Below are 24,044 nucleotides of genomic sequence, written 5' to 3'. Positions count from 1 at the left end.
GTTATATTTATTATTTCTAAAATTTCTGAAAAAAATCTTTACAGTTGAAAATTGTTAGGTCTTTTTCTTTTGCTCAAGTCTGAGTATTTAATGATGTGCCTGGAATCGAGGTACTTTTGCTATCAATTGTTTTTGTACTCGCAATTATATATGATGAATATCTCAACATAAATTATTCATATAAAGTGTAACATAATTATATTGAATGTTTAACACAAAAATTAAAAAAAGAACTCGACATCATTGATAGTGTCATAAATTGATTTGCGACACGACAATAGGTTATGCAAGCATTTCGTCGAGAATTATTGTACAATGATTCTCCTCCGAACTCGTAGAACTTCGTTTTCAAATTTTTGAATTGATTCTGCCCCAATCAGAATAGAAACCGGACGCTATGAAAGGTCAAATGTTGATCGTAGGATGCCCTTTTCATGTTCTGATGAACTGTCATATGAATATCTGCGTGATATTCTATTTACATATTCTTCATATAATAGACAGACAGACAGGCAGATATTTTATTGAAGACATCTACATTGTACATTGTCTATAACTCATAAGTTACATACATAATATCAACGTAAAACTATACATAGATTTCATAAATAGTGTCAACGGGCAATTTTAAACGGTTTGAATAAGACATTATATAAATAAAAATTGAAAATGAATAAGTAAATTGTATAAAGCTTCAGTTATAAACATTGTATATGGATATTCGATGGAGATGAACAAATTTAAATTTCAGCATTTAGAACATTAGAACGTGCACACAATGCTTCTTAACATATATAAAGCCAAATTTAATAAGTTCGGTTCTGTTGGTACTAGTTAACAATTGGATAAATTTAAAAACTGAAATCTACCCTTACCCTTTATCTTTAAAGGGTTTCGATGTGAGTTTAGAATTCATTCCTTTTATCAAAGATTGGTCTTTTATTTGCTTCTCAGAATAATGACATCAACATTTATGAATCAATGCTCATGAAAAATACAACTTATGTTTGATCACTCGACAAAAAGTCTCGATACCATATGTTGGAATTTTCCACGAAATGCTGCACTTTAACATTTACCCCTTACCACACAGGCTGCCTTACCCCTTACCACACAGTATGCCACGTAAGGTGCACCAGTATAGCATACGAGATGGTGCAGTGTTTCATAAACTACAGCAGTTTGCCATATAAAGTGATGCAGTGTCATTATTAGGTGCAGCGGTATAGCATTTAGACGGAGCAGAGTTTCAGAAATTACTGCAGTATGTAGTATAAGGTGACGCAGTGTTACAAGATACAAGATACAAGATACAAATTTTATTTAAAGTCGGTGTTACATATAGTACAGACAACATTAGCTATGTATAGCTATTGAACGACCTAGATAAATAATGCAGCAGTATGTCAAATAAGGTGCAGCAATATACCATCGATATTGTTTTGTGACAGAGTTTTCCTCTTGTTCGTTATCTTCCGTATTCTGTTGTCGCCGATTTCCGCGACGCCGGCGTCATGACGTCACAATTAATCTTATGACAACCGAAGCCATAGAACTGCAGCACAGTATGATCGTTATCCGAACGATATAATGGATAAATCTTCGGACGATTTACCAATATCAACTAGAAATTTTTCAACTTCAAGGTAAACATATTTACAGTCATTCGTGATTTTATTTAAAATATCATTTATTTCGAACGATGCAAAACAGAAAGCTTAACATTTTAAGCTGCTTAGTGTACAATTCTGTCATTATGAACAATTATTCATTTGTATCTACAAGAATAAATAGTTTTAGATAACATAACCAAAATCTTTTGACTCAAAGAACAAATGACACTTGCAAAGTTTTTTTTTCTTTTCTTTTGTTTTTTTCTTTATTTGAAGAGGGAAAGCGTTTTATAAGCTAAATCCAGGTCTAGGTACATGGAATTGTTCTGGAATGGAACAGGCTGTTTCAATCCAGACATGTTTTAAAGTGCCGATCTTATACAGAGAGAAAGTGTCCAATGTATACAGAGAGAATGGGTTTAACAATTTTGGTAGTATCATCGAAGGAACATTCGCATGTTCGATTTCAGAATAATTCCACTCAATCCTTTGGTAGCTATGTATTTGAAGGTTAGTTTTGCTGATCTGTATGCCTCTTGTCGGATTTGTGTATGTGAAAGAATCATAGTTCTCAATATAACAAGGCAGCTACGATTCTTATTGGGACAGTTTAAATATTTCGAAAGTGCGTTCGTGTAAAGGCTGCATTTGTATAAACTCTGATTTTGTCATGTTCTACAAGTATGTCGAGTAACTTCCCATAGTGTTACGCTAGCGTAATTCACCAAGTGTCTTTGATTATTTTGATGCTTCAGCAAAACATAATAATTATTATGATGAAAAGAATACCACAGTTGTGTATTTCCAACTGCAGATCCTCGAAATCTATTATTTCATTCAACTCGATTGATGATTTCAATATTATAAATATTGCTTTATTAGACATTCATGCAATATCCTGTGTGTATTAAGAATATATTAATATCAAATAAATAGTGTTTGCAACGCACCAAGGCTCATAATTATTACTATTATAATACAGGATTTAAACAGCGCCATTTTCATGATAAACATGTTCAAAGGCGCTTTGCATAGCTAATTAGATAGAGGCTACACATATTTTAAAAAGTGAAACATGATATAAAAAAATATAAAAGACTGAATATAGAATATTCCAACGATTGATATGTCATAGTCCTCCTGAACTTAATCAAGCTAGAGTAACAAATGAGCCGTGCCATGAGAAAACCAACATAGTGGGTTTGCGACCAGCATGGATCCAGACCAGCCTGCGCATCCGCGCAGTCTGATCAGGATCCATGCTGTTCGCTTTCAAACCCTATTGCAATTAGAGAAACCGTTAGCGAACAGCATGGATCCTGACCAGACTGCGCGGATGCGCAGGCTGGTCTGGATCCATGCTGGTCTCAAAGCCACTATGTTGGTTTTCTCATGGCACGGCTCAAATATATATTTTGTATTTGATTTAGTGCGGGCGCACACAGACTCGAGACTAATGCTAAATATCCCGATGATTTGCTTCCGCCCCTGCAAAGAGGACCTGGAACGTCCACATTCCCTTCAACTTCTACTAAAAATCTGCATATACCTGGTATATTTTACATTTTATTATATCTGTCGGTCGTTACGATAAAACAAACCATGTGAATGAGATTGTAGACATTCTGCTATTAACTGAATCATATAACGAATTATGTTCAATAACATAAGCAAAATTTTATGTTTGTAATTTGAACAAAATTCGTTTGTGTTAGACTGTCACCTCGAGATGAATTCTTGCTAATATGTTTTCAAAATTAAGGTAATTGACCCGTATACGTAATGACATTGACAATTTACGTGAGGTTACGTAACCTTCTGGTGCTTCTTCGGCAGTCTCCGGCTGCTAAATCAGCTCATACGAGCAACCAGACGGACAATGCCGAAGCCCTGTATGGAGAAAACGAAATCACACGGAAATTACCGATATTCATTACATGTCCATTACCTCAAAGCAAATAAATTAGAATTTATCGAATCATAAAACTATTATTATGACTACTGTATCCATGAAATATAATTATTTATAAAAACAGAGGCACGCATTAAGATATTTATTCATAAAAATTACATCAAGAACTTTCTGTTTTGAAGTAATAAAATGAATACACGGTCTTTCATTTTCGTCATTTCAGGTTCATACATTTCCAGCAATGAATGCACTGCAGACGATCCGGCACGTGGCGTCAAACGGAAATATGATGAATATAAAAACGAGACACTTACATACACACGACAAAAAGCATGCCGTTGTACGCATACTTCAAAACCTCGTGGAGTAAAACGTAAATTTGCTTCTGATCATTCAGAGCAACCAAGAAAACGATTCAAAGCGACACCATTGGAAGTTAAAATCGTGCAATCTAAAACTGAAAATAAGCCTTCAGTCTCCAGCAGCACTTCTAGCGATGGACGCAATAACGTTCCGAACAATGACAGTTCTGTCATTTGTTATGACTCTGCAGATTCTAGAGACATTTCACATTCGCAGCCTGTAGAGGGCGCTTCAAAAGATATATCAGACGAGGAGTCACCTGACGCACAAAGCGAGCAATCTGATTACGAGATTTCATGTCCCAGATCTTGTGTATGTAACATCGGTCACAGCAGGATGCCCGAGCCGATTGAACGCGATCTCCCAACAGCAATACCCTTATACCGGTGCTTGCTTATTCGCCGTTTATACAGCCTGTCCAACAAGAAATACACGTGCTGCAAGTCACGATGTGTAAGAAGGTACCCACGAGAAAGCGACATGCGCGTCAGTTTGCGTCATATGACCGAGGACTATTATGATTCAGATCTACGCATCACCAGATACTCGTGGGGTGAGTGGAAGGAGTGACTTTGGAATGATTTGTTTTAAGTCGACATCTAATATTTTTGATTATTTTGGATGGCTAATTTAAAAAAAAGATAGCATATATTATGAATCAGATGCTTATCTACGCGTCACCAGATACTCGTGGGGGTGGGGTGAGTGGAAAGAGTGACTGGAATTAATTTGAGTCGACAATTGATATTTTTGATTATTTTGGATGGCTTATTTTAAAGAAAAGCATATCGACAAGTTGAAAATTAAACGAAAAGAAAATGACTATTTCACCAGTATGTTTAGCTCACCTGCTCAATGTGAGCTAATGTGACCGGTCTTCGTCGTGCGTCGTGAGTCGTGCGGCGTTCGTCGTGCGTCAACAATTACCTTGTTAACATTCTAGAGGTCATAGTTGTGATCCAATCTTTATGAAACTTAGTCAGAATGTTTATATGTAAATTTTGAAGCTGGGTTATGTTGGGTAGAAACTAGGTCAGTAGGTTACTAATCTAATAGATAAAGGGAATTTTAGCACTCTAGAATCCAAAGTTTATGTTTGAATCTCCTGTGATTTGGTCAGAATGTTTTTCTTTATAACCTCTAGGTCAAGTATGAATCTGGATCATGTGGGGTCAAAAACTAGGTTACCCGGTAAAATCAAAAGAAAAGCTTGTTAACCTTCATGAAAGTAGCTCAGAATGTCTATCTTGATGATCCCTATGACAAGTTCGAATCTGGGTCATGTGGGGTCAAAAACTAGATCACGTGCTCAAATCTTATGAAAAGCTTGTTTACACACTAAAGGCCAGATTTATGATCAAATCTTCATGAGACTTGATCAGAATGTTCATCTTGATAAACTCTTCACCATGTTCGAATCTGGGTCATGTAGGGTCAAAAACTAGGTCACTCGTTCAAATCAAAGGAAAAGCCTGTTCACACTCCAGAGGTTGTAGACCCAATTACTCGGGTGAGCGATGGCCCTTTTGTTCCTTATACTTTGTGATATATGACAACTTTTGAGAGTGCTATTCGCATAGTGAGAAGCGTCGTATTAAAATGTATAAAGATAATTATGTCAATTTCAAATATAAAACGTGTAAATTATCACTTTGTTAAAGAAAAGGGAATATCTTATACAGAGTTGTCACTCTTCCACTTCCGGTTCAGAATAACAATGTGTTCTGTGATTGGTAAAAAAAGTAAGCCTATAGGCCTTGACCTCAGGTTCATAAACTTGGATACACACCTCATTATCGTACTATAATGGATGAATATGGTTTCTTCAAAGGAAATGCACTCAGGAAATGCATCGTGGTTTAGAATGTGGCATTTGGGCATGTTCAACTTATATGTTTTCGGCATGTTTAAAGCATGTAGATGTAACAGAATAATATTAGAAATTACTAATAAACCGGGATTAATATTTCATATTCTCATTCTTCAACATTAACTAAATGATCAAATGATGCATTTTATTTCGGAAACAACAAAATTGTCAACTAAAATCACATTGCTGTGCAGAGTTACCCGGCTAACAAAAAGACATGAGGGCAAATACTTTCAAATGACATTTTATTGCTTCACATTTCAGTCAAACATGTAGAAATGGCAAACTTATCTTAACGAATTATATATGTATAATATGTATAATTATAATTCAGCTTACACAAAACCAAAAGGCGCTGTATGACCTTTCCCACTACGATTAGATGTAATTAGATTTGTCAGAAATAATCAATTACATTTGATTACGACGACGTTTACAGGAATGCAATCAAACACGCAAGAAAAAATATATTTCAATACACATTTATATTTTATACACCAAATACAGATTTCGTTAAACTTGAAGAAATACTTATATCTAATTACAATTACTAATTACGATTACATTTTGTTTGCTTACAAGTTCTCATTAATTAAGACTGTCTTCATAGTAATTGAAGACTCGTAAATACGACATCGCATATTTTAGTCCTAAGTAATAAGTAAATGATTTGTTATACATCAATAATTTGTTTCTACTTCATTTTCTTCACTCATATCGACCATAAAAAAAACATCCAATTTTAAAATTCTATCAGACGCGAGCATTATAATTTTTATAAACATACTTAATATCAAGTCCACTTCCGGTTTTTACCGATGAGACCTGGCCCCATTTTCTCCAAACATTTTTTAGTCTCAACTGAGTTTAAAATTGAAATTTTAATAGCAAATTTACTTGAATTTCTCGATTAAATTCTGGTTGAGACTTACAGTTAGTACTGAAAAGACACTTGAAAGTAGTCATTAACTTACCATTTAATTTTAAACATGCATCAGTAGTATATAACGAGGCGTTTCACAGAGTTGGGGCAATGGTGCAATGGTGCAATGGGGCAATGGAACAGCGGGGCATTTTAATCCGACTAAATCCCTAAGCCGAAATAATCCCAAATTTCCGGTTTAACCCCCTTTTTCGGGGGTTTGGGGGGCGCAGGGGAAAGGGGGTTTGCTAAACGTGTGGAGTGTGGTAAAAAAATTTTCAAGATCTTTGGGCAAAAATTTTGGATATTTTTAATTAGGAAAAATTGTTAAACTCCCAACCCTAAGGTGCTGCCCCCCTTTGTTCTTTTAAATAAAAACTGATAGTCCCCTTTATGCAATGAAGGATAAAAAGAACAACCCCCGACTGGCCGTCTGCGATTTTTTTTTGGGTTTTTTGTTTTAAGAATTTAAAAAAATCTAACAAAAAGTTACAAAGTCATTTATTTGTAATACAGTACAAAAAAAAAAGCAGTCAAAAAATGAAAAAAAAAAACCACAATGTGAACTTAGAAGAGGGAAAACATTTAGTTATACGATAAAGGGGGGAATCACAAAAAATTTAAATTTTCCTATATTTTCCCACAAAGTAAAAAACCATTCAAATTTTTGGCGGTTCATCAAAAAAGGAACGTTTGATTTTCCCATGTACTTTTTTTTCCCATTTCTTTCCCAATATTTATAATGTTTTTAGAACTCGCCCAAAAATTTTATCTCGGGAAAAACAAAGGAAAAACACAAATTTTGGCCGAATATTAAAATTCGAAGGGGCCAGAACGTATAATATTTTCCCACATTTGCGGTTAAAAAAAAATTATCACATTTTTTAATATCTTAATTTTTTTTAAAACAAAAATGCTTGTTGCGAAAATGGGGTTGTTTTTTTTTAACAGAATCTTTAGGGACATGGAAAACCCAATATCTCAGATCCGTCCCTTTAAAAAAGGGGGAAACACCCGGGGATAGACAAAGATAAAGTTTTTTTTTTCATTTTCCCCAGTTTTATAAATAAAAGGGTTTTTGTTTTATTTGCATTCATTTCAAGATATTAATCCCCTTCAAGGGCCGCAATCGTTGCCAATGGGGATTAAAGAAAAAAACCCCCACCAAATTTTTAGCCCGAAAACTAATCTTATTGTAGAAAAACAATAAGTGGAATTCTATTTTAGGATGATACATACCTCTTTTGAAAACATTAATCTTTAAAAGAAAACACCGACATATAGGGGGAATAAGTGCAATATTGGTTTAATGTTTTATTTTCAAATTTCTGAGTTTTACTACATCTTAACAACTGTCATAAAGAATCCGTACGGGCTAGATTGGCCCCGAATTTTTTGACAATTTTGGGATTATTATTTCCCACGTTTATCATTATCTTATTTATTTCCCCATTTTTTTAAAGGACTGAAAAAAAACTTACCCCCCCCCAGGGGCCCGGGTCTGCGTTTTTTTTCTTTTTGGTTTTCCTGTATAAGAATTTATAAAATCTAACCCCCAAATTTTAAAAAGTAAATTTCGCATAATTTTGTCAAACAATAGCAGTCAAAATAAAATTTAATTAAAAACCAATCGAAAACTTAGGAAGACGAAAACTTTTTATAAAACGTTGCCCAAGGTAATTACGTACGATATTTTCGTGTTTAAAAAAGCTTCCCAAAAACAAAAACCCCCTCGGGCCGGGTTTTTTTACAAATATTTATTTTTGGGTTTCCCCTTTAAAAATATTTAAAAAATTTTTAAATGTGTTTAACAACATCTTTAGTTTAAAAGGGATACCTAATATCTCAGACCCGTAAAATGTAGGGAAAAACCAAAAGAGACCCAAAAAATTAATGTTTTGTTTTTATATTAAATTTTTACTTATACACAGTTTTTTGTTTTATTTGTTTTTATTTAAGATACCTAATCCGCTTAAATTGCGCATCGTTGCCCAATTGGGTTTAAAGTAAAAAGTCCCAACCGTAGAAACCCAAAAACCCCTAATCTCTATTTAGAAAAAAAATTTAAAATGGCTTTCTGTATATATGGGATGTACATTACCTCTGTTGTAACGTTAATCGAAAAGAATAACACGTTTATTAGGAGAGGAAAAGGGGTAAAGAAAGAAAAAAACCCAATTTAAAAATTTGTTACGTAGCCCCCGAAATTTGTATTAGTTTTATAAAAAAACAATACGAAAATTTTTAATAATAAAAGGTTAAAGGGAAATTAAAATTAACTGAAAATGTTATACCCCAAAAAAAACTAAAGCGCTAAAATTTACTGAAAATTTAAGGTCCCGTTAAAAAAATGTTTTTAAAAATTGGAAAAAAAAAACCCTTTGGCTGGTTTTTAACAAAAGCGTTAAAAGGGAAAACTAGTTTTTCTTAAAAACTCCCAAAGCTTAAAACCCTTTTGGGAAATTTCTTTTGTTTTTCAAACATAATCAATCAAAGTTTTCAATAGGGAACATTTAGAATAACATGTCTTTCCCTCATCAAAAAATCTGAAAAAATGGCACAACGCTGTTTTAAAGGGGTGATTTTTCTTATTTTCCGGTCTCAAGTCGGTTTGGGTTTGCCCCCCCAATCAAAATTTTAAAAAGGGTTTGGAACGAGGTTTTTAAGGGCCCAAAGATAGTACAATTTTTCTCTTCACCATACTCTTTTTTAAAAGGTACTTTTTGTTTAAGCTTTTTCCCCTCCCCTACGGGATTTGCCCCCAGTAACAGAAATGTTTTTAAAAACCCATTCATTTTTAAATTGGTTAAACAAACACGGTTAAAATTTTTTTTAAAATTCCACTTTAGAAATAGGCCTGTCAATATAAGAATACATATCGGCCCAAATATTTTAAATTGTTTTTAAAAAAAAGTACCTTTTTTTTAATAGTTTTTAACCCGGTTTTTTTGGGGTGGTCAGGGGATTTGTTTTTATCCGATTAGAAAATAGTCTCCCCCAATTTTAAATTTTAAAGGGATTTTAAAAAAATTATTTAAAATATATGTAGTATTTAAATTTTTTTCCAGTTTTTTTTATGTTTTAAAAAGGGTCATAAGTATCAAAAATATAAATAGCCCAAGGAGTGATTTTCCTTTAAAAAAAAAAAAAGGAAATTAAAAACTTTGGTTAAAAAAAAGACTTGGGGCAAATATAGGCGTTAAAAGGAAAAGTAAAAACTCCGCTGTTTTCCTTAAAAATTTAATTTTAGGTAAAGCATAGGTTTAAAAGGGGGTTTTGAAATAGTCACAAAAGCCGGGAAAATGTTTTACTTTAAAAAAAATAAAGGGCCCCTAAACGTACTAAAGAAATTTAAAGGGGGAAAAAAAGGTTTAATTTAATTATTTCTTTTTTATAAAGGGGAAAAGTTTGTTTTAAAAGCGTGAAAGTACTTTATTTTTTCGTCGGAGAAACCATTCCTGGTTTTTAAAGGGAAGACCCTTATTGCAATCGGTGCCCTTCTAAGGGCGTATAAAACGGGTAATGAAAATAGTAAAAAATAAAGTCAAAAAAGTGAGGGGGAAATTTTTTTTTTTTTTTTTTTTTTTTTTTTTTTTTTTTTTTTTTTTTTTTTTTTTTTTTTTTTTTTTTTTTTTTTTTTTTTTTTTTTTTTTTTTCACTAAGGGAAAAAACCCTTTGATGAAAAGTCAATTTTTTTGCTTTTTTTTTTAAAAAATAGTTTTCATATTATTTGACCCCATCCGTCTTTGGTTTTTTTGGGTTTTGAGAAGGGTCAAAAGAAAAAAAAAATATAAATCCCTTTCAGAAGTGATTTTTAATTTAAAAATAAAAAAAACCAAACAAAAAAAAAAAGACTTTGGGTCTGAAAAAAGACTAAAAAAATTTAAAGGCCTAAAAAGGATTTTGTAAGATACTCCCTGTCTGTCTTTTCAAATTCAATATTTTAGGAAAAAATTTTTCGGTGAAAGCGGGTTTGCGATAGTCACACAAAAGGCAAAAATGTTATGCAAAAAAAAATTCAAAGCGCTAAACGTAAAACCAATTAAAAGGGGGGAATACGTTGAGTGTCCCCAATCAATAAATGCGTTATCTACTCTATAAATTTGGAAAGGTTTATAAATAACTATTTATTTTTAATTTTAAAAAATTCGAACGTATATTATAATGGACGAAGAAAAATGTTTTGTCTCGAAAAACACCAAAGGGTGTATATCGAGTTCTCTTTACAATTAAAGTAGGGAAGGTACGTCGTAGAACGCTAAAACTGTCGCTTTTCATCACACTTGTCTGGGTGTACAAAGGTTGGCTGTCAAAAAAGGGATTTTTACTTGTTTAAATAAAAACCGGCGTGCAAGCCAAAAACGTTATATCGAAAAACAAAATTTGAAATCAGAAGAGGTAAGAAAGGGCTTTTTACTTATTAGGGCGAAACAAGACGGTATTGACTACAAAAAAGGCTGTTTTTTGACGGGGGGAGGGAAAAAAAGGGTTTTTTGGACATGTTCCCCGGGCCCATTTTTAGACATTTTATGTTCCCAAAAAAAAAAAAAAGTAAAATGTAAAGACTAAGAAACTCGCATAAAAAAAAAATCCCCCCCCGGGGGAAAAAACTTTTTGAGGGCACCCAGAAGCGTTTTTAACGCGCACGCTCCCAAAAAATAAACAAAACCCCGAAAATTAAATTAAATGTTGACAATTTTCTTCCTCATGGCGAAAATGACGGGGGGAAATTTTATTTTAAAAGTAAAAAAAAAAATTTTTGATCAACCCATCTACGAAGTTTAAAAACGAAGTTTTGTCATTTATAGAACCTGTAATGTATTTGGGAAAAAATAAAAAAGCTGTTTTTTGCCTGGGGGGGAGGGGGGAAATTTAAAAGGGGGTTTGGGGGACTTGTATGCCGAGCTTTATAGACTTTTCATGTTAAAAAGTAAAAGAAAAGGGACTATCGAAAACTCGCATAAAAAAACAATCAATCCCGCGGGGGGAAAAGCGTTTTAAAGGGTAGCCAAAAGCTTTCAAAACCCCGCACGAATGTTTAAAAATAGACGAATACGTAAAAAAAATAAAAGTAAAATTTTTTTTTCTCACTGGCAAAAAGGGAGGGAAAAACCCTTCATTTTAAAAAGTGGGAAAGGTGATCCCCACACGGAGGAAAAAGAGATCTTTTCAAGTAAAACCCTTTTTAACCAAAACAATTCAGGGGGGCCCCTCCAACAAGGAATTTTAAACCCAATTGGTCTTTTCCTTTTTCATTCATTTTCCATCATTTCCAGTTTCTTTTAAAAACGCATTTACTTGAACATGAATTTTACAACGTGTCTTTCTACCCATAATCGGGTAACAAAATTTAAATTATACCCCCGATTTTTTAGGGGTTAATAGCATGTGTAGTTAAATGTTACTGAAAAAAAATTTTAAAAAATTTAGTGTCGGTCTAAATATCAGATAGTCATATGGGAACCTGTTCGTTTCTAAGTAGCGAAAATTTTTTGGGGTGTTAATTTTAAAAATTTTTTTCAACTTATTTTCTTTTCGTCCCAAAATTTTATAAAAAACCAAGAAAATTTGTTTGAATTTAGGATCGCAAAACCCAGCCTTTCTGTAATTTTTAAAAACCCGTATTTTTTTAAAACGGGACATTAAATGGTTGAAAAAATGCGCAAGCTAATTCTATTTTGATCCATACCCTGAAAAAAGTTTGAAGGGTTTTTAAATTTAAAAAAGCGTTGAAATTCCTTTTTTTTTTTTTTATTTCAGTCGGAAAAAGTTCTTTCTTGTTTTTTGAAAAAATTAAATTTTCCTTTTGTGTTAAAAAACCCCATAAATTTGAATTTTTTTTGGCCCAAAAACGATAAAATTTTTGGTTGAGTATTGGTGTACAAAAATAAAATAATCGTTTTTCTTTATGTTTTTTTTTTTTTTCAACATGTTTTAAAATTTGGTTATAAGGGCTTTCAAAAGGCGTCTCAAAACATTTCTAAATAAAGAATTGAAATAAAAACGATATCACTTTTTCCCGTAAGCAAAATTTTGATTTTTTTTATTACCCTTTCTAAGACTGGAAACCAATTTATTGAAGTTTTTGGCCACCACTGTATCAACTTTGACATAAACCCTATTTCCTCATTCTCAGAAAAAAGTCACCCCAGTCACTTTAACTGTTTGCCTCAATATTCAAATTTCTCTTATAAAAACGAATCAATCGATCAAAGTGTCTTTAAAAATTTTTAAAAGGCTTTTTCTTAAGACCTTTTTTTATCTTCGGGGAAAAAAAGGGTTTGTGGCGTTATTTGGCCAAGAGCCATTTTATACGGCTGTGCCCAACAGGGAATATAAGGGTTTGGAAAGGGTCTTTCAAAAGTCAGAAAATATTTTTCCACATAGACCCAATCCCTAACCTTCCATCTTTTAAAAAACTGCCTCTTCGGCCTGTTTCTTTAAAAAATTGCGTGTTTTTGAGAAAAAAAAAATCAGAAAAAAGCTATTTCGGGAATGAAATAAAAAAAGAAAAATTTTTTAAAAAGAAAAACCTAGAAAAACGATAGTAGGTAGTGAATGGTTTAAATTGCATTTACATTACACAGTGCGTTCAAAAAATTTCAGTTAAAAAATACATTAAAAAAATTTCGAAAATACCCCAATGGGAAAGGGAATGTTTTGTTAGTTTAAACGGGAAAACGGGGAAATTTTTTCCCAATATTTCTAAGAAGTAAGTTAAGAAACAAAATTCAAATTAAAAACTTTAAAATGAAAGATACTTATTTTTAGTTATTTCTATTATAAAAACGGGGGAAACCGGGGCCTTTCCGGGCTGAGGTTTGCTGTGCAAGGGACTGTGGGGTTTTTTTGGGAAACACGAATCCAGATGAGCGTAACATTTTTTAAAAAATACATGAATTTTTTGAATATTCATTGTTTTTCATAGTTACATTTAACCGTCGAGATAAATAGTTCTTTCCAATTTCCGATTTCCGGAATTAAAAAAAAAGGGTGATCACGTAGGGCATAGATAACCGATACGAGATAAAAAAATAAGTAAAAAAGGCAAACAAAAAAACCATTCACTGGTGACCCCTTTGTTTTTTCGTGGTTTTTTCATGGGGAAACCCGGGTACTTGTGTTGGCCCCCGAATTTATAAACAATTTGTACGATTTTTGTTTTTAATTTTGTCCCCGTTTTTCATGAAAAAAAAAACATGAGTGTATAAAACAATGAGCTGTTGAGAAACTTTGACGCTAAAAGAAAATTTAAATCCCTTAAATAAGCCAACATTCATTTTTTTTCCCCAGGTCTTTAACATTTTTAATTTGGATATTATATGTATAGTAAAAACCCCTTACCATTTTCGTTTTCCCCTTAAAATAGTTATTATTGGCCCCGTGGCTTTTTTTTAAAAATCTGGAAGGGTTTTGAAAAAAAGGGAAAAATTTATTAGCGGTGCAAAAAAATATCCCCTTTCCTTTAAAAAAAAACCCTTCTTTTTGTGGCTATATCTTTAGATCTTTAAATTTTCATTAGTTTTTACAAAAAACTTACTTGGGTTTATACAAAAAAGTTGTTTTGCGTTTAAAAAAAATTTCCCCCGGAGGCATAAAAAATACCCTTTAAACCTTTAAAAAAAATTCTGGGGAGTTTACAAAAACTGCCCCCGGTTTTTAAAATAAAAAAAAATCGCGACTTTGGGACAAAAATTCCCCGAATGCAAAAAAAAAATGGTTTTTTTTACACTATATAATTTAAGGGGTTTTAACTTTTTTGGGGACTATTCGCGCAAAAAACACATTGGGTTTTACAAAAACTTATTTAAACTTATAAAAAAGTTGATTGGGTTTCCCCAAAAATTACCCGGGGGCTCAAAATTGCCATTACCTTTAAACAAAAATTAGGAGTTTAAAAAAATGATCGAAAAATACTTAAAAACGTTGACAATGAAAAAAACTTACCCGAATGAAACAAAAATGTTTTTTTACATATAAAATTTAAACGGGATTTAACTTTTTTTGTGACATTCGGCAAAAACATTTTAGTCTTTAAAAAAAATTTTACTTGGGTTATACAAAAAGTTGATTATTTTTTAAACAAAAACTTCCCAAAAAGCAAAAAAAATATCCCCTTTCCTTTAACAAAACTTCCGGGAGGTTTACAAAAAGACTCGTTAAATACAAAAAACCCGACGACTTGAAAAAAATTTACCCAAAATGAACAAAAATGATTTTTTACACTATTAATTTAAGGGGTTTTTAACATTTTTTGAGGCTGTTCGCGCAAAAATAGCTTAGATTTAAAAAAACTTATAATCTATAAAAAAATTTGAATTTAGCGTTTAAAAAAAATTTTACCCAAATGAAACCCAAATACCCAATTACCTTTTAAACAAAAACTTCCTGGATTTTTCAAAAACTAAATCGATTAATACAAAAAATCGATCGACATTGACAAAAACTTCCCCAAAGCAACAAAAACTGTTTTTTACACTAAATAATTTAACGGGTTTTAAAAAATTTTTTGAGGCTGTTCACGCAAAAATTTCATTAGTAGTTAAAAAAATTTTTATTTTGGTTATAAAAAAAGTTGATAAGCTTTTTACAAAAATTTTTTTTTAACCCGGGAATTTTTTTTGGGAAAAACCAAATTTTTTTTTAAATTGCTTTTTACCTTTAACAAAAAAAAAACCCTTCCCTTTTTTTTGGGAAGGGGATTTTTTTTTTTTTTTTTTTTTTTTTTAGGCAAAAAAATGGAATTTTTTAAAAAAATTTAATTCAAAAACGATCAAAAAAACTGAACAAAAACTTCCCCGAATGCAAAAAAAAACTCAAATTTTTCACTATAAAATTTTAAGGGCATTTAAAAATTTTTTTAAAGCTTTTTCGCGCAAAAACAGCTTTATTACTTACAAAAAATTACTTGGTTATCCCAAAATTTGATTAGCGTTTAAAAAAACTTCCCCAAAATCCCAAAGAAAAATGCCATTCCCTTTAAAAAAAATTTCCTGGGAGTTTAAAAAAACTGCCCGGATTTAAAAAAAAGCCTTTCGACTTTGACAAAAAACTTCCCCGAAGCAAAAAAAAACTTGTTTTTTTTACACTATATTTTTAAGGGGATTTAATTTTTTTTGATTTCTGTTCGGAAAAAAACCCATTAGTCTTTAAAAAAATTTAAATTAGGTTATAAAAAAATTTGATTACCCGTTTAAAAAAAATTACCCGAATGCAAAAAAATACCCAAAAAATTTTAAAACAAAAAATTCCCTGAGGTTTACAAAAAACTGACTCGTTTAAAACAAAAAAATCGTTTCGACATTGCCCAAAAAATTCCCCAAAATGCAAAAAAACGGGATTTTTTCCCTAAAATAATTAACGGGAATTTAAATTTTTTGGGGACTTTTCGGCAAAAATATCATTAGTTTTTCCCAAAAAACATATAACTCTATAAAAAAAAGTTGATTAGCTTTTAAAAAAATTTACCCGAATGCAACAAAATTTTCCTTTTCCCTTTGGGGTACACTATGGTTACGAGTTGCGTCAACTCTCCTCTCTTGGCCCTGCTTCGGTCAAGGCCCCAAGAAGGCCCGGGGTGTAAAATTTCACACCATAAGTACTTTTGGCCCTCTCCCTCTTTGGAACTGCTTCGGTAAGGCCCCAGCAAGCGCCCTGGGTGTGAACATTACCCATAAGCTACGTGACCAGGGGCTTGCTGGTGCCTTCCCCCGAAGCAGTTCCAAGAGAGGGAGAGTTGACGAAAATGGGTAACCTAGTGGCCAAGGAAATGGCATATTTTTTTTGCATTCGGGTAAAGGTTTTTGGGTAAACGCTAATAAAACTTTTTGTATAGGTTAGTTTTTTTTGAAAACGAAAATTGATATTTTGCGGAAAATTAAAAAAAATTTTTAAATTTCCTTTTTAAGTTATATAGGGGAAAAAAAAAAGGGGGTTTTTTTTTGCATTCGGGTAAGTTTTTTTTCAATGTGGGATCGATTTTTTTGTTTTAAAATCGAGTATTTTTTGAAAAACTCTCGGGGAAGTTTTCTTTTTAAAGGGTTTATGGCATATTTTGTTGCATTCGGGTAAGGTTTTTTGTAAACGCTAATCAACTTTTTGTAAAACCCTAATAATTTTTTGTAAAAAATAAGGATTTTTTTGCCCGAACAGACTAAAAAAAAATTTTTAAATCCCCTTACAATTATATTATTTGTAAAAAATAAATTTTTTTTTGCATTCGGGAAAATTTTTGTAAATTTGTCGACGTTTTTTTGTATTATCAAAGCCCAGTTTTTGAAAAACCCCAGGAAGTTTTTTTTAAAGGAATGGATATTTTTTTGGATTTGGTTAATTTTTTGGGTAAAGTAATAAATTTTTTTTTGTAAAACCCTAAGTAATTTTTTGGAAAAGTACAAATTGGTTTTTTGCGCGAACAGTTAAAAAAAAATTTTTAAATCCCTTTTTAAAATTTTATAGTGAAAAAAAATCGAGTTTTTTTTTTGAAATTGGGGGTAAGTTTTTTTTAATTTGTGGGACGTTTTTTGTTTTAAAATCGAGCCCATTTTTTGAAAACTTCAGGAAGTTTTTTTTTAAAGGTAATGCATATTTTTTTTCCCTTCGGGTAATTTTTTGAAAATGAAATCAACTTTTTTTTAAAACCCCTAAGTAATTTTTTGGGTAACGCTAAAAAAAAAAAATTTTTTTTGCGGGAACACCCTCAAAAATTTTTAAACCCCGTTAAATTTTTTTAGGGGAAAAAAAAAAATCGGTTTTTGTTGCATTGGGTAATTTTTTGTAAAGGCGATCGATTTTTTTTTTTAAATCGATTTCCGGGGGTGTTTGAAAAATTTTCGGGAAAATTTTTTTTTAAAAGGGGAATGGCATTTTTTTGTTGCTTTCGGGAAGTTTTTGAAAAACGCTAATCAACTTTTTGTTTTAGATTTAGAAAGGGTTTTGTGGGACTAATGTTTTTTTCCCGGGGAACACCCTAAAAAAAATTTTTTAAATCCCTTTAAAAATTATTTTTTAAAAAAAAATCGTTTTTTGTTGCTTTTCGGGGAAGTTTTTGTAAAATGCAAATCTTTTTTTTGTATTAATCGAGTAAAGTTTTTTTTAAATTCTGGGAAGTTTTTTTTTAAAAAAAAAGGGCCCATATTTTGTTGTTTTGGGGTAATTTTTTGTAAACGAAATTTCAATTTTTTGTATAACCTAAGTAAGGGTTTTTGAAAAAAACCCCAAATAAATTGTTTTTGCCCCCAAAAAATTAGTCACAAAAAAATGTTAAATCCCGTTAAATTATATAGTGAAAAAAAAGAGTTTTTGTTGCATTCGGGTAATTTTTGGTCAGGGTCAATAAATTTTTATTAATGAGTCAGTTTTTTTTAAAACTTCGGGAAATTTTTTGGTTAAAAAAAAAGGGCATTTTTTGGGAGGCATCCGGGTAAGTTTTTGTAAACGCTAATAAAATTTTTTTTGATAGATTTTAGAATTTTTTTGAAAAGGGGATAATGATTTTTTTGGCAAATAGTCAAAAAAAAATTGTTAACCCCGTTAAATTTTATGTTAAAAAACCCAGTTTTTTTTGATTGGGGGGGTAATTTTTGGGAAATTGTCGACCCGTTTTTTTGGGATTAATCGGGGCAGTTTTGTAAACTTAAGGAATTTTTTAAAAAGGGTTTAAGGCCCTATTTTAATTCCCTCCGGGTAAGTTTTTGAAAAACGAAATCAATTTTTTGTAAAACCCTAAGTAAGTTTTTGAAAAGGGGAAAATTTGATTTTAAAATTGAAAACTAATGATATACCCACAAAAAAAAAGGTTTTTTGAAAAAAGGTAAATGGCTTTATTTTTTTGCACCCCGCTAAGTTTATTTTTTTTTTTTGCAAAAAACCCCTTTCCCGTTTTTGAAAGAACCCAGGGGCCCAAATTAATAATCTATTCAAGCGAAAACAAAATGGTAGGGGTTTTCAGCAAAGAATAATAATATCCAAATAAAAAAGTTAAAGACATGGGGGTAGAAAATTTAAAGTGTTGGGTTTTTTAAGGGATTTAAATAAATTTTTTTTTAGGTCGAATGTTTCTCAACAGCTCATTTTTTTTACACTCATTTTTTTGGTTTTTATGAAAAAAACGAGACAAACTTTAAAACAAAAAACGTACAAATTTTCATAGAATTCGGGGACCAGATAAACAAGTACGGATTCTCATGAAAATACGCACGAAAAAAAAGGGGTCACCAGTGAATGTTTTTTTTGTTTTTTTTCTACTTATTTTTTAAAACCCTATGCGGTTATGCTATGCAAAACGTGAAACACCCGTTTGTTTAATTGCGGGGGGGAAAACGGGAAAATTTTAAAGAACTATTTTTCTCTGGTGTTTAAATGTAATATGAAAAAATGATATAAAACCCAAAATTTATGTTTTTTTAAAGAGGGTTAGCCCCCTTTTGGAGTGTTTCAAGAACCACCAGTCATTCAAAAAGCAATCCTTTAGAAGGAAAAGGACCCGGGTTTCCGCGGTTTTTATAATTTGAAATAAAATAAAAATAAGATATTCCCTTATTTAAAATTATAAATTTTAAAATTTTTTACTTAACTTTAATTTTAGAATATTGGAAAAAAATGTCCCCCGTTGCCCGGTTTAAACTAACAATACAGTTCCCTTCCGGGTGCTATGTACGTTTTTAATGTATTTTTTTTAATTTTTTTTTTGGGAAACGCATGTGTTTTGTAAAAGCATTTCCCTTTTATACCTACTATCGTGTTATTCTAGGTTTTTGTTTTTAAAAGGAAATATTTTTTTATTCATTACAGAAATAGCTTTTTGCTGATTTTTGTTCATTTTAAATACACGCCCAAATTTTTATGAAAAAAGGCCGAAGAGGCATTTTTAAATGATGGGTGTTAGCATTGGAAATTTGTGGAAAATATTTTTGACTGTGTTTGAAAGACCCTCATTTTCCGTTATATACGTGTTGGATACGAGCCGTATTTAAAATGGTCTTGGCCAAATAACGCCCAAACATTTTCCCAAAGGAAGCAAACAAATGGCTTAAAAAAAGAGCCTTTATATCTTTTAAAAACATTTGTCGTATGATTCGTTTTCAAAGATGAATTTGAATTTTTGAGGCAATCATTTAAAGTAAATGGATGATTTTATTCCTGAGGAATGAGGAGGAAAAAGCGCTTTATTTTCAAAAGATGTGATACGAGGGGGTGGCCCCAAAAACTTAATATAATTTGGTTTCCCGTTTAGAGAAGGATAAATAAAAAAAATCTTATTTTGTTACGAAAAAAAGTAAAATATCGTTGATGCAATTCTTAAATTTTGAAAATGTTAGAGAAAGCTTTTTGGGAAAAACATGATATCAATTTTTTTTAAAAAAATGTTGAAAAAATAAAATACGATTAAAAGGGGAAAAGATTATTTTTTTTGTTTTTAAAACAATACGCTAAACCAAAAAATTTATCGTTTCTGTCAAACAAAATTTAAAAATTTGGGTTTTATAAAACAAAAGGGATATTAATGTTCCCTTTAAATACAAGAAAGATCTTCTCCGACTGAAATAAATTAAAAAAAAAAATAATTTCAACGCTTTTGATTTAAAAACCCTTCAAAATTTTTCAGTATGTATCAATATTTGAATTAGCTTGGCATTTTGTAACCAAGAAGTCCGTTAAAAAAATACGGTTATTAAAATATTACAAAAAAGCTGTTTAGGAAAACCTAATTCCAAAATATTTATTTGTTTTTTATATAAAATTTTTTAAAGGGAAAAGGGAAAAAAAGGGTTTAAAAAACTTTTAAATTAACACCCCCAAATATATCGCCATTTGAACGAACGGTTCTTAAAAGATCTACTGATATTTTGACCGCACTTTTTTTATATTTTTTTTCCCGTTTATTTAACTTCCCCGTGCATTGTAACTCTTTTAAAAAAAATTTGGGGTATAATTCAAATTTCGTTACAGTAAATTTATAGAAAGACCAAAATTGTTCTTTCATGGCAATAAAACGTTTTTATAGAAACTGTTTAAATGATTTTTGGACCCGAAGAAGGTAAAAGACCATATTGGAAAAAAAAAAAAAGTTCCTTGTTGGAGGGTTCTGCCTGAATTTTTAGGTAAAGGGTTTTTACTTGATAGATTCTTCTTTTTCCGGGGGTTTTGGTGATCACTTTTCTACTTTTTAAAATGAAGTTTCCCGTCATTTTTGGCCCCGTTAGAAAAAAAAAGTTTCTTGTTAGGGTTTTTTTTCGTATTCGCTATTTTTAAAAAGGGGGGTGCTGGTTAGAAAAAGCTTTTGGCTCCCTCAAAAAAAGCTTCTCCTCCAAACGGGGATGGGGATTGTTTTTCATGGAAAATTCTCGAAAGTCTTTTCCTTTCACTTGTAACATTTAAAAATGGGCTATTTAAAGCTCGGGCCCTACATGTTTCCCAAAAAAATTTCATTTCCGTCTCCCCCGGCAAAAAAACGGGGTTTTCATTTTCCAAGTACAATTACAGGTTTTATAAAAAGAAAAATCTTTTTTTTTTTTAAACTTTGTTTGAGGGGTTTATCCCAATTTTTTTTTTACTTTTAAACTAAAGTTCCTCCGTCATTTTCGCCAGTGAGGAAAAAAAAATTGGGCAACTGGGTTTTTTTAATTTACGTGTTGTTTTTTTTTTAGCTGCGTGCTGCGGTGAAAAGGGTTCGGGGGTGCCCCCAAAAACGTTTTTCCCCCAGGCGGGGGATTGTTTTTCATGCGAGATTCTCATAGTCCTTTTTCATTTTACTTTTAACAGGGAACATGTCTATATGTCGTGCATACATGGCCAAACCTTTTTTTTCCGTCCCCCAGTCAAACAAACGCTTTTTTGTAAATCAATTTCCGTCTATGATTCGCCCATAAAAGTAAACGCTTACCTTTCTCTCTTCTGAGTACCCAAAATTTTTTTACGATATTTAAGGGGTCTTTTGGGTTGCACGTCGGTTTTTTTATTCAAAAAGTATGATCCCTTTTTGGGCAGCCAACCCTTTTCACCCCCGAGACAAGGGGGTGATGAAATGGACAGGTTCTTTGCGTTTTCTACGGGGCGTAAATAGCATACTTTTAAATTTTAAAGAGAACTCGGGTAACACAAAATTTGGTGTTGGCGAGACAAAAATTTGGGTTCGTCCATTATAATATACGTTCGGATTTTAATTAAGAGGGTAAAATAGTTTATTTTATACTACAATTTTTAGAGTACGATAAAGCATTTTTTGATTGGTTACACTCAACGGGATTAAAATTTGAATTGGTTCAGACCCTTTAGGCTTTTTTTTTTAAACGGGATAACATTTTTAGCCTTTTGTGGGCTATCGCAAACCACGCTTTCAGGTTTTTTTACCTAAAATATTGAAATTTTAATAGACAGACAGGGGAGTTCTTTCATAAACCTTTTTTGGGGCCCATATTTGACTAGTCTTTTTCAGACCCAATGTCTTTTTTTTTTTGTTGTTTTATTTTTTTAAAGGGGATCACTTTTTGAGGCAATTTTTTTTTTTGTTTTCTTATGACCCTTCTCAAAAAAAATAATAAAAAAACCCAAAAAGGATGTGGGTCAGAATAATATGAGAAAATATTTTTAAAAAAAAAAAAAAAGACTAACAAATTGATTTTTTTCAAAAGGTTTCTTCCCCTTAGTGAATTTAAAATTTTCCCTACTTTTCGACTTTATTTTTACTATTTTTAATGTTTTATAAGCGTAGAAGGGGACCGAGTTTTTCTAATAAAGATTTTCCCCTTTAAAAACGAGGAAAGTGTTCCGACCCGAAATAAAAAAGTACTTTCAACGGGTTTTATACTAAACTTTCCCCTTTTTAAAATGGGTAATTAAAATTTAAACCCGTTTCACCTTTTTAAAATTTCTTCAGTACGTTTTTGCGCTTTGGGTTTTTTAAAAGTATAACCTTTTCATTTTTTCGTGGGCTATTTTCAAACCACGCTTTTACCCTAGCTTTTTTCCTAAAAATTTTTAAAAATTTTTAAAGGATGACAGGGGGGGAGTATTTTAAATTTCCTTTTTACAGCCCATTTTGACAAATCTTTCTTTAGATCAATGTTTTTTTTTTCCCTTTTTTTTTTTTAAAAAGGGGATCCCCTCCTTTGGGGTTTTTATTTTTTATACTTATGACCCTTTTCAAAAACCCTAATAAAAAACTGTTAGAAAAAAAATTGAAAAACGTCATTTTATGTAAATAATTTTAATATCGTTGTAATTTCTTTTGATGGGCTATTTAAATAATTTGGAAATAACTACTCCCCCGACTCACCAAAAAAACCGGGGTTAACACTATTAAAAATTGGTCTTTAGTGAAAGAAAACCTTTTAAAGATATTGGTTCCGGGTATGTATTCTTTTAATTGACAGGCCTATGTCTAAAGTGTTAATTGTTAAAATCAGTTGAAACCCCGGGTTTTTTTGACCCCCCCCCTTTAAAAAAGAATGGTTGTTTGAAAATATTTTTGTTTTTGGTCACCGGTAGGGGGGGTTAAAAAGCTTAGAACATAAATTTTCCTTTTTAAAAAAGGTAGGTGAAGAAAAAATATTGTACAAAGCTTTTCCATTTTAAAAAATCGTTCAACCTTTTGTAAATTTAGATGTGGGGGTGGCACCCCAAACAGACCCTTTAGCCGGAAAGATATGAAGATCTACCTGTTTGATCAGCGCTTTTGTCCCTTTTGTCAGATTTTAATGATTTAAAGGGGCAGGGTTTTTCTAGAATGTTTTACTATATAAGTTAAAAATTTTATTTTTTGTTTTGGGAAAAAACAAAAGAAAATAAATTTTTGGTTTTCAAGTATGCAGTTTGAAGGGAAAAAAAGTTGCTTTCAACGCTTTGGTTTTCAACCAGCCAAAAAATTTTTGTTTTACAATTTTAAGCATTTTTAACGACCTTTAAATTACTTTAAATACGTTTTGCGTTTGTTTTTTGCGTAAAACATTTTTTAGTTTAAATTTTGCCCTTCAACGCTTTTTTTATTTAAAAAAAATTTTTTGTATTGTTTTTTAATACTAATACATAATTTTGTTTTACAGAACAACTTTGTAATGTTTTTTACTTTTCTTTACCCCTTTTCTTTAAAATATCGGTGGGTTTCTTTACGATTTAAAGTTACAACCCGAGGGGAGTGATCATCCTTTTATATACAGAAAAAACCCCTTTTGTTTTTTTCTACAATAGAGATTTGTTTTTGGGTTTTTACGGTGGGACTTTTTTTCTTTAAACCCAATTTTCAACGAGTTTCGCATTGAAGGGGATTAAATATCTTAGAATAAAAGCAAAAAAAAAACAAAAATCTGTGTATAAAATTAAAAATTTAATATAAAAACAAAACATTAAATTTTTTGAAATCTCTTT

General features: G+C 31.4%; 1 protein-coding gene across 1 annotated transcript; it reads left to right on the top strand.

Annotated features, from left to right (window-relative positions):
* The first annotated feature begins 1,590 nt into the window (after positions 1–1,590).
* LOC123550129 (uncharacterized) lies at positions 1,591–5,565 on the top strand. The gene is made up of 3 exons (XM_053546813.1): positions 1,591–1,646; positions 3,044–3,165; positions 3,749–5,565. Exons 1-3 carry the CDS (start codon positions 1,591–1,593, stop codon positions 4,456–4,458), a joined length of 888 nt encoding a protein of 295 aa, XP_053402788.1. The 3' UTR covers positions 4,459–5,565.
* The last annotated feature ends 18,479 nt before the right edge of the window (positions 5,566–24,044 follow it).

This window comes from Mercenaria mercenaria, chromosome 6 (genome assembly GCF_021730395.1).
Source record: "Mercenaria mercenaria strain notata chromosome 6, MADL_Memer_1, whole genome shotgun sequence".
Lineage (NCBI taxonomy): Eukaryota > Metazoa > Mollusca > Bivalvia > Venerida > Veneridae > Mercenaria > Mercenaria mercenaria.
Note: the sequence above shows the minus strand (reverse complement) of the source record. Positions and strands in the feature narration are given on the sequence as shown.

Bases quoted from the DNA above. Each gene is read 5' to 3' on its own strand.
- LOC123550129 (XM_053546813.1), top strand. From the start codon at position 1,591: ATGGATAAATCTTCGGACGATTTACCAATATCAACTAGAAATTTTTCA. The intron at 1,647-3,043 runs GTAAACATATTT...TATTTGATTTAG, and splicing joins AGAAATTTTTCAACTTCAAG to TGCGGGCGCACACAGACTCG. The intron at 3,166-3,748 runs GTATATTTTACA...TCGTCATTTCAG, and splicing joins TAAAAATCTGCATATACCTG to GTTCATACATTTCCAGCAAT.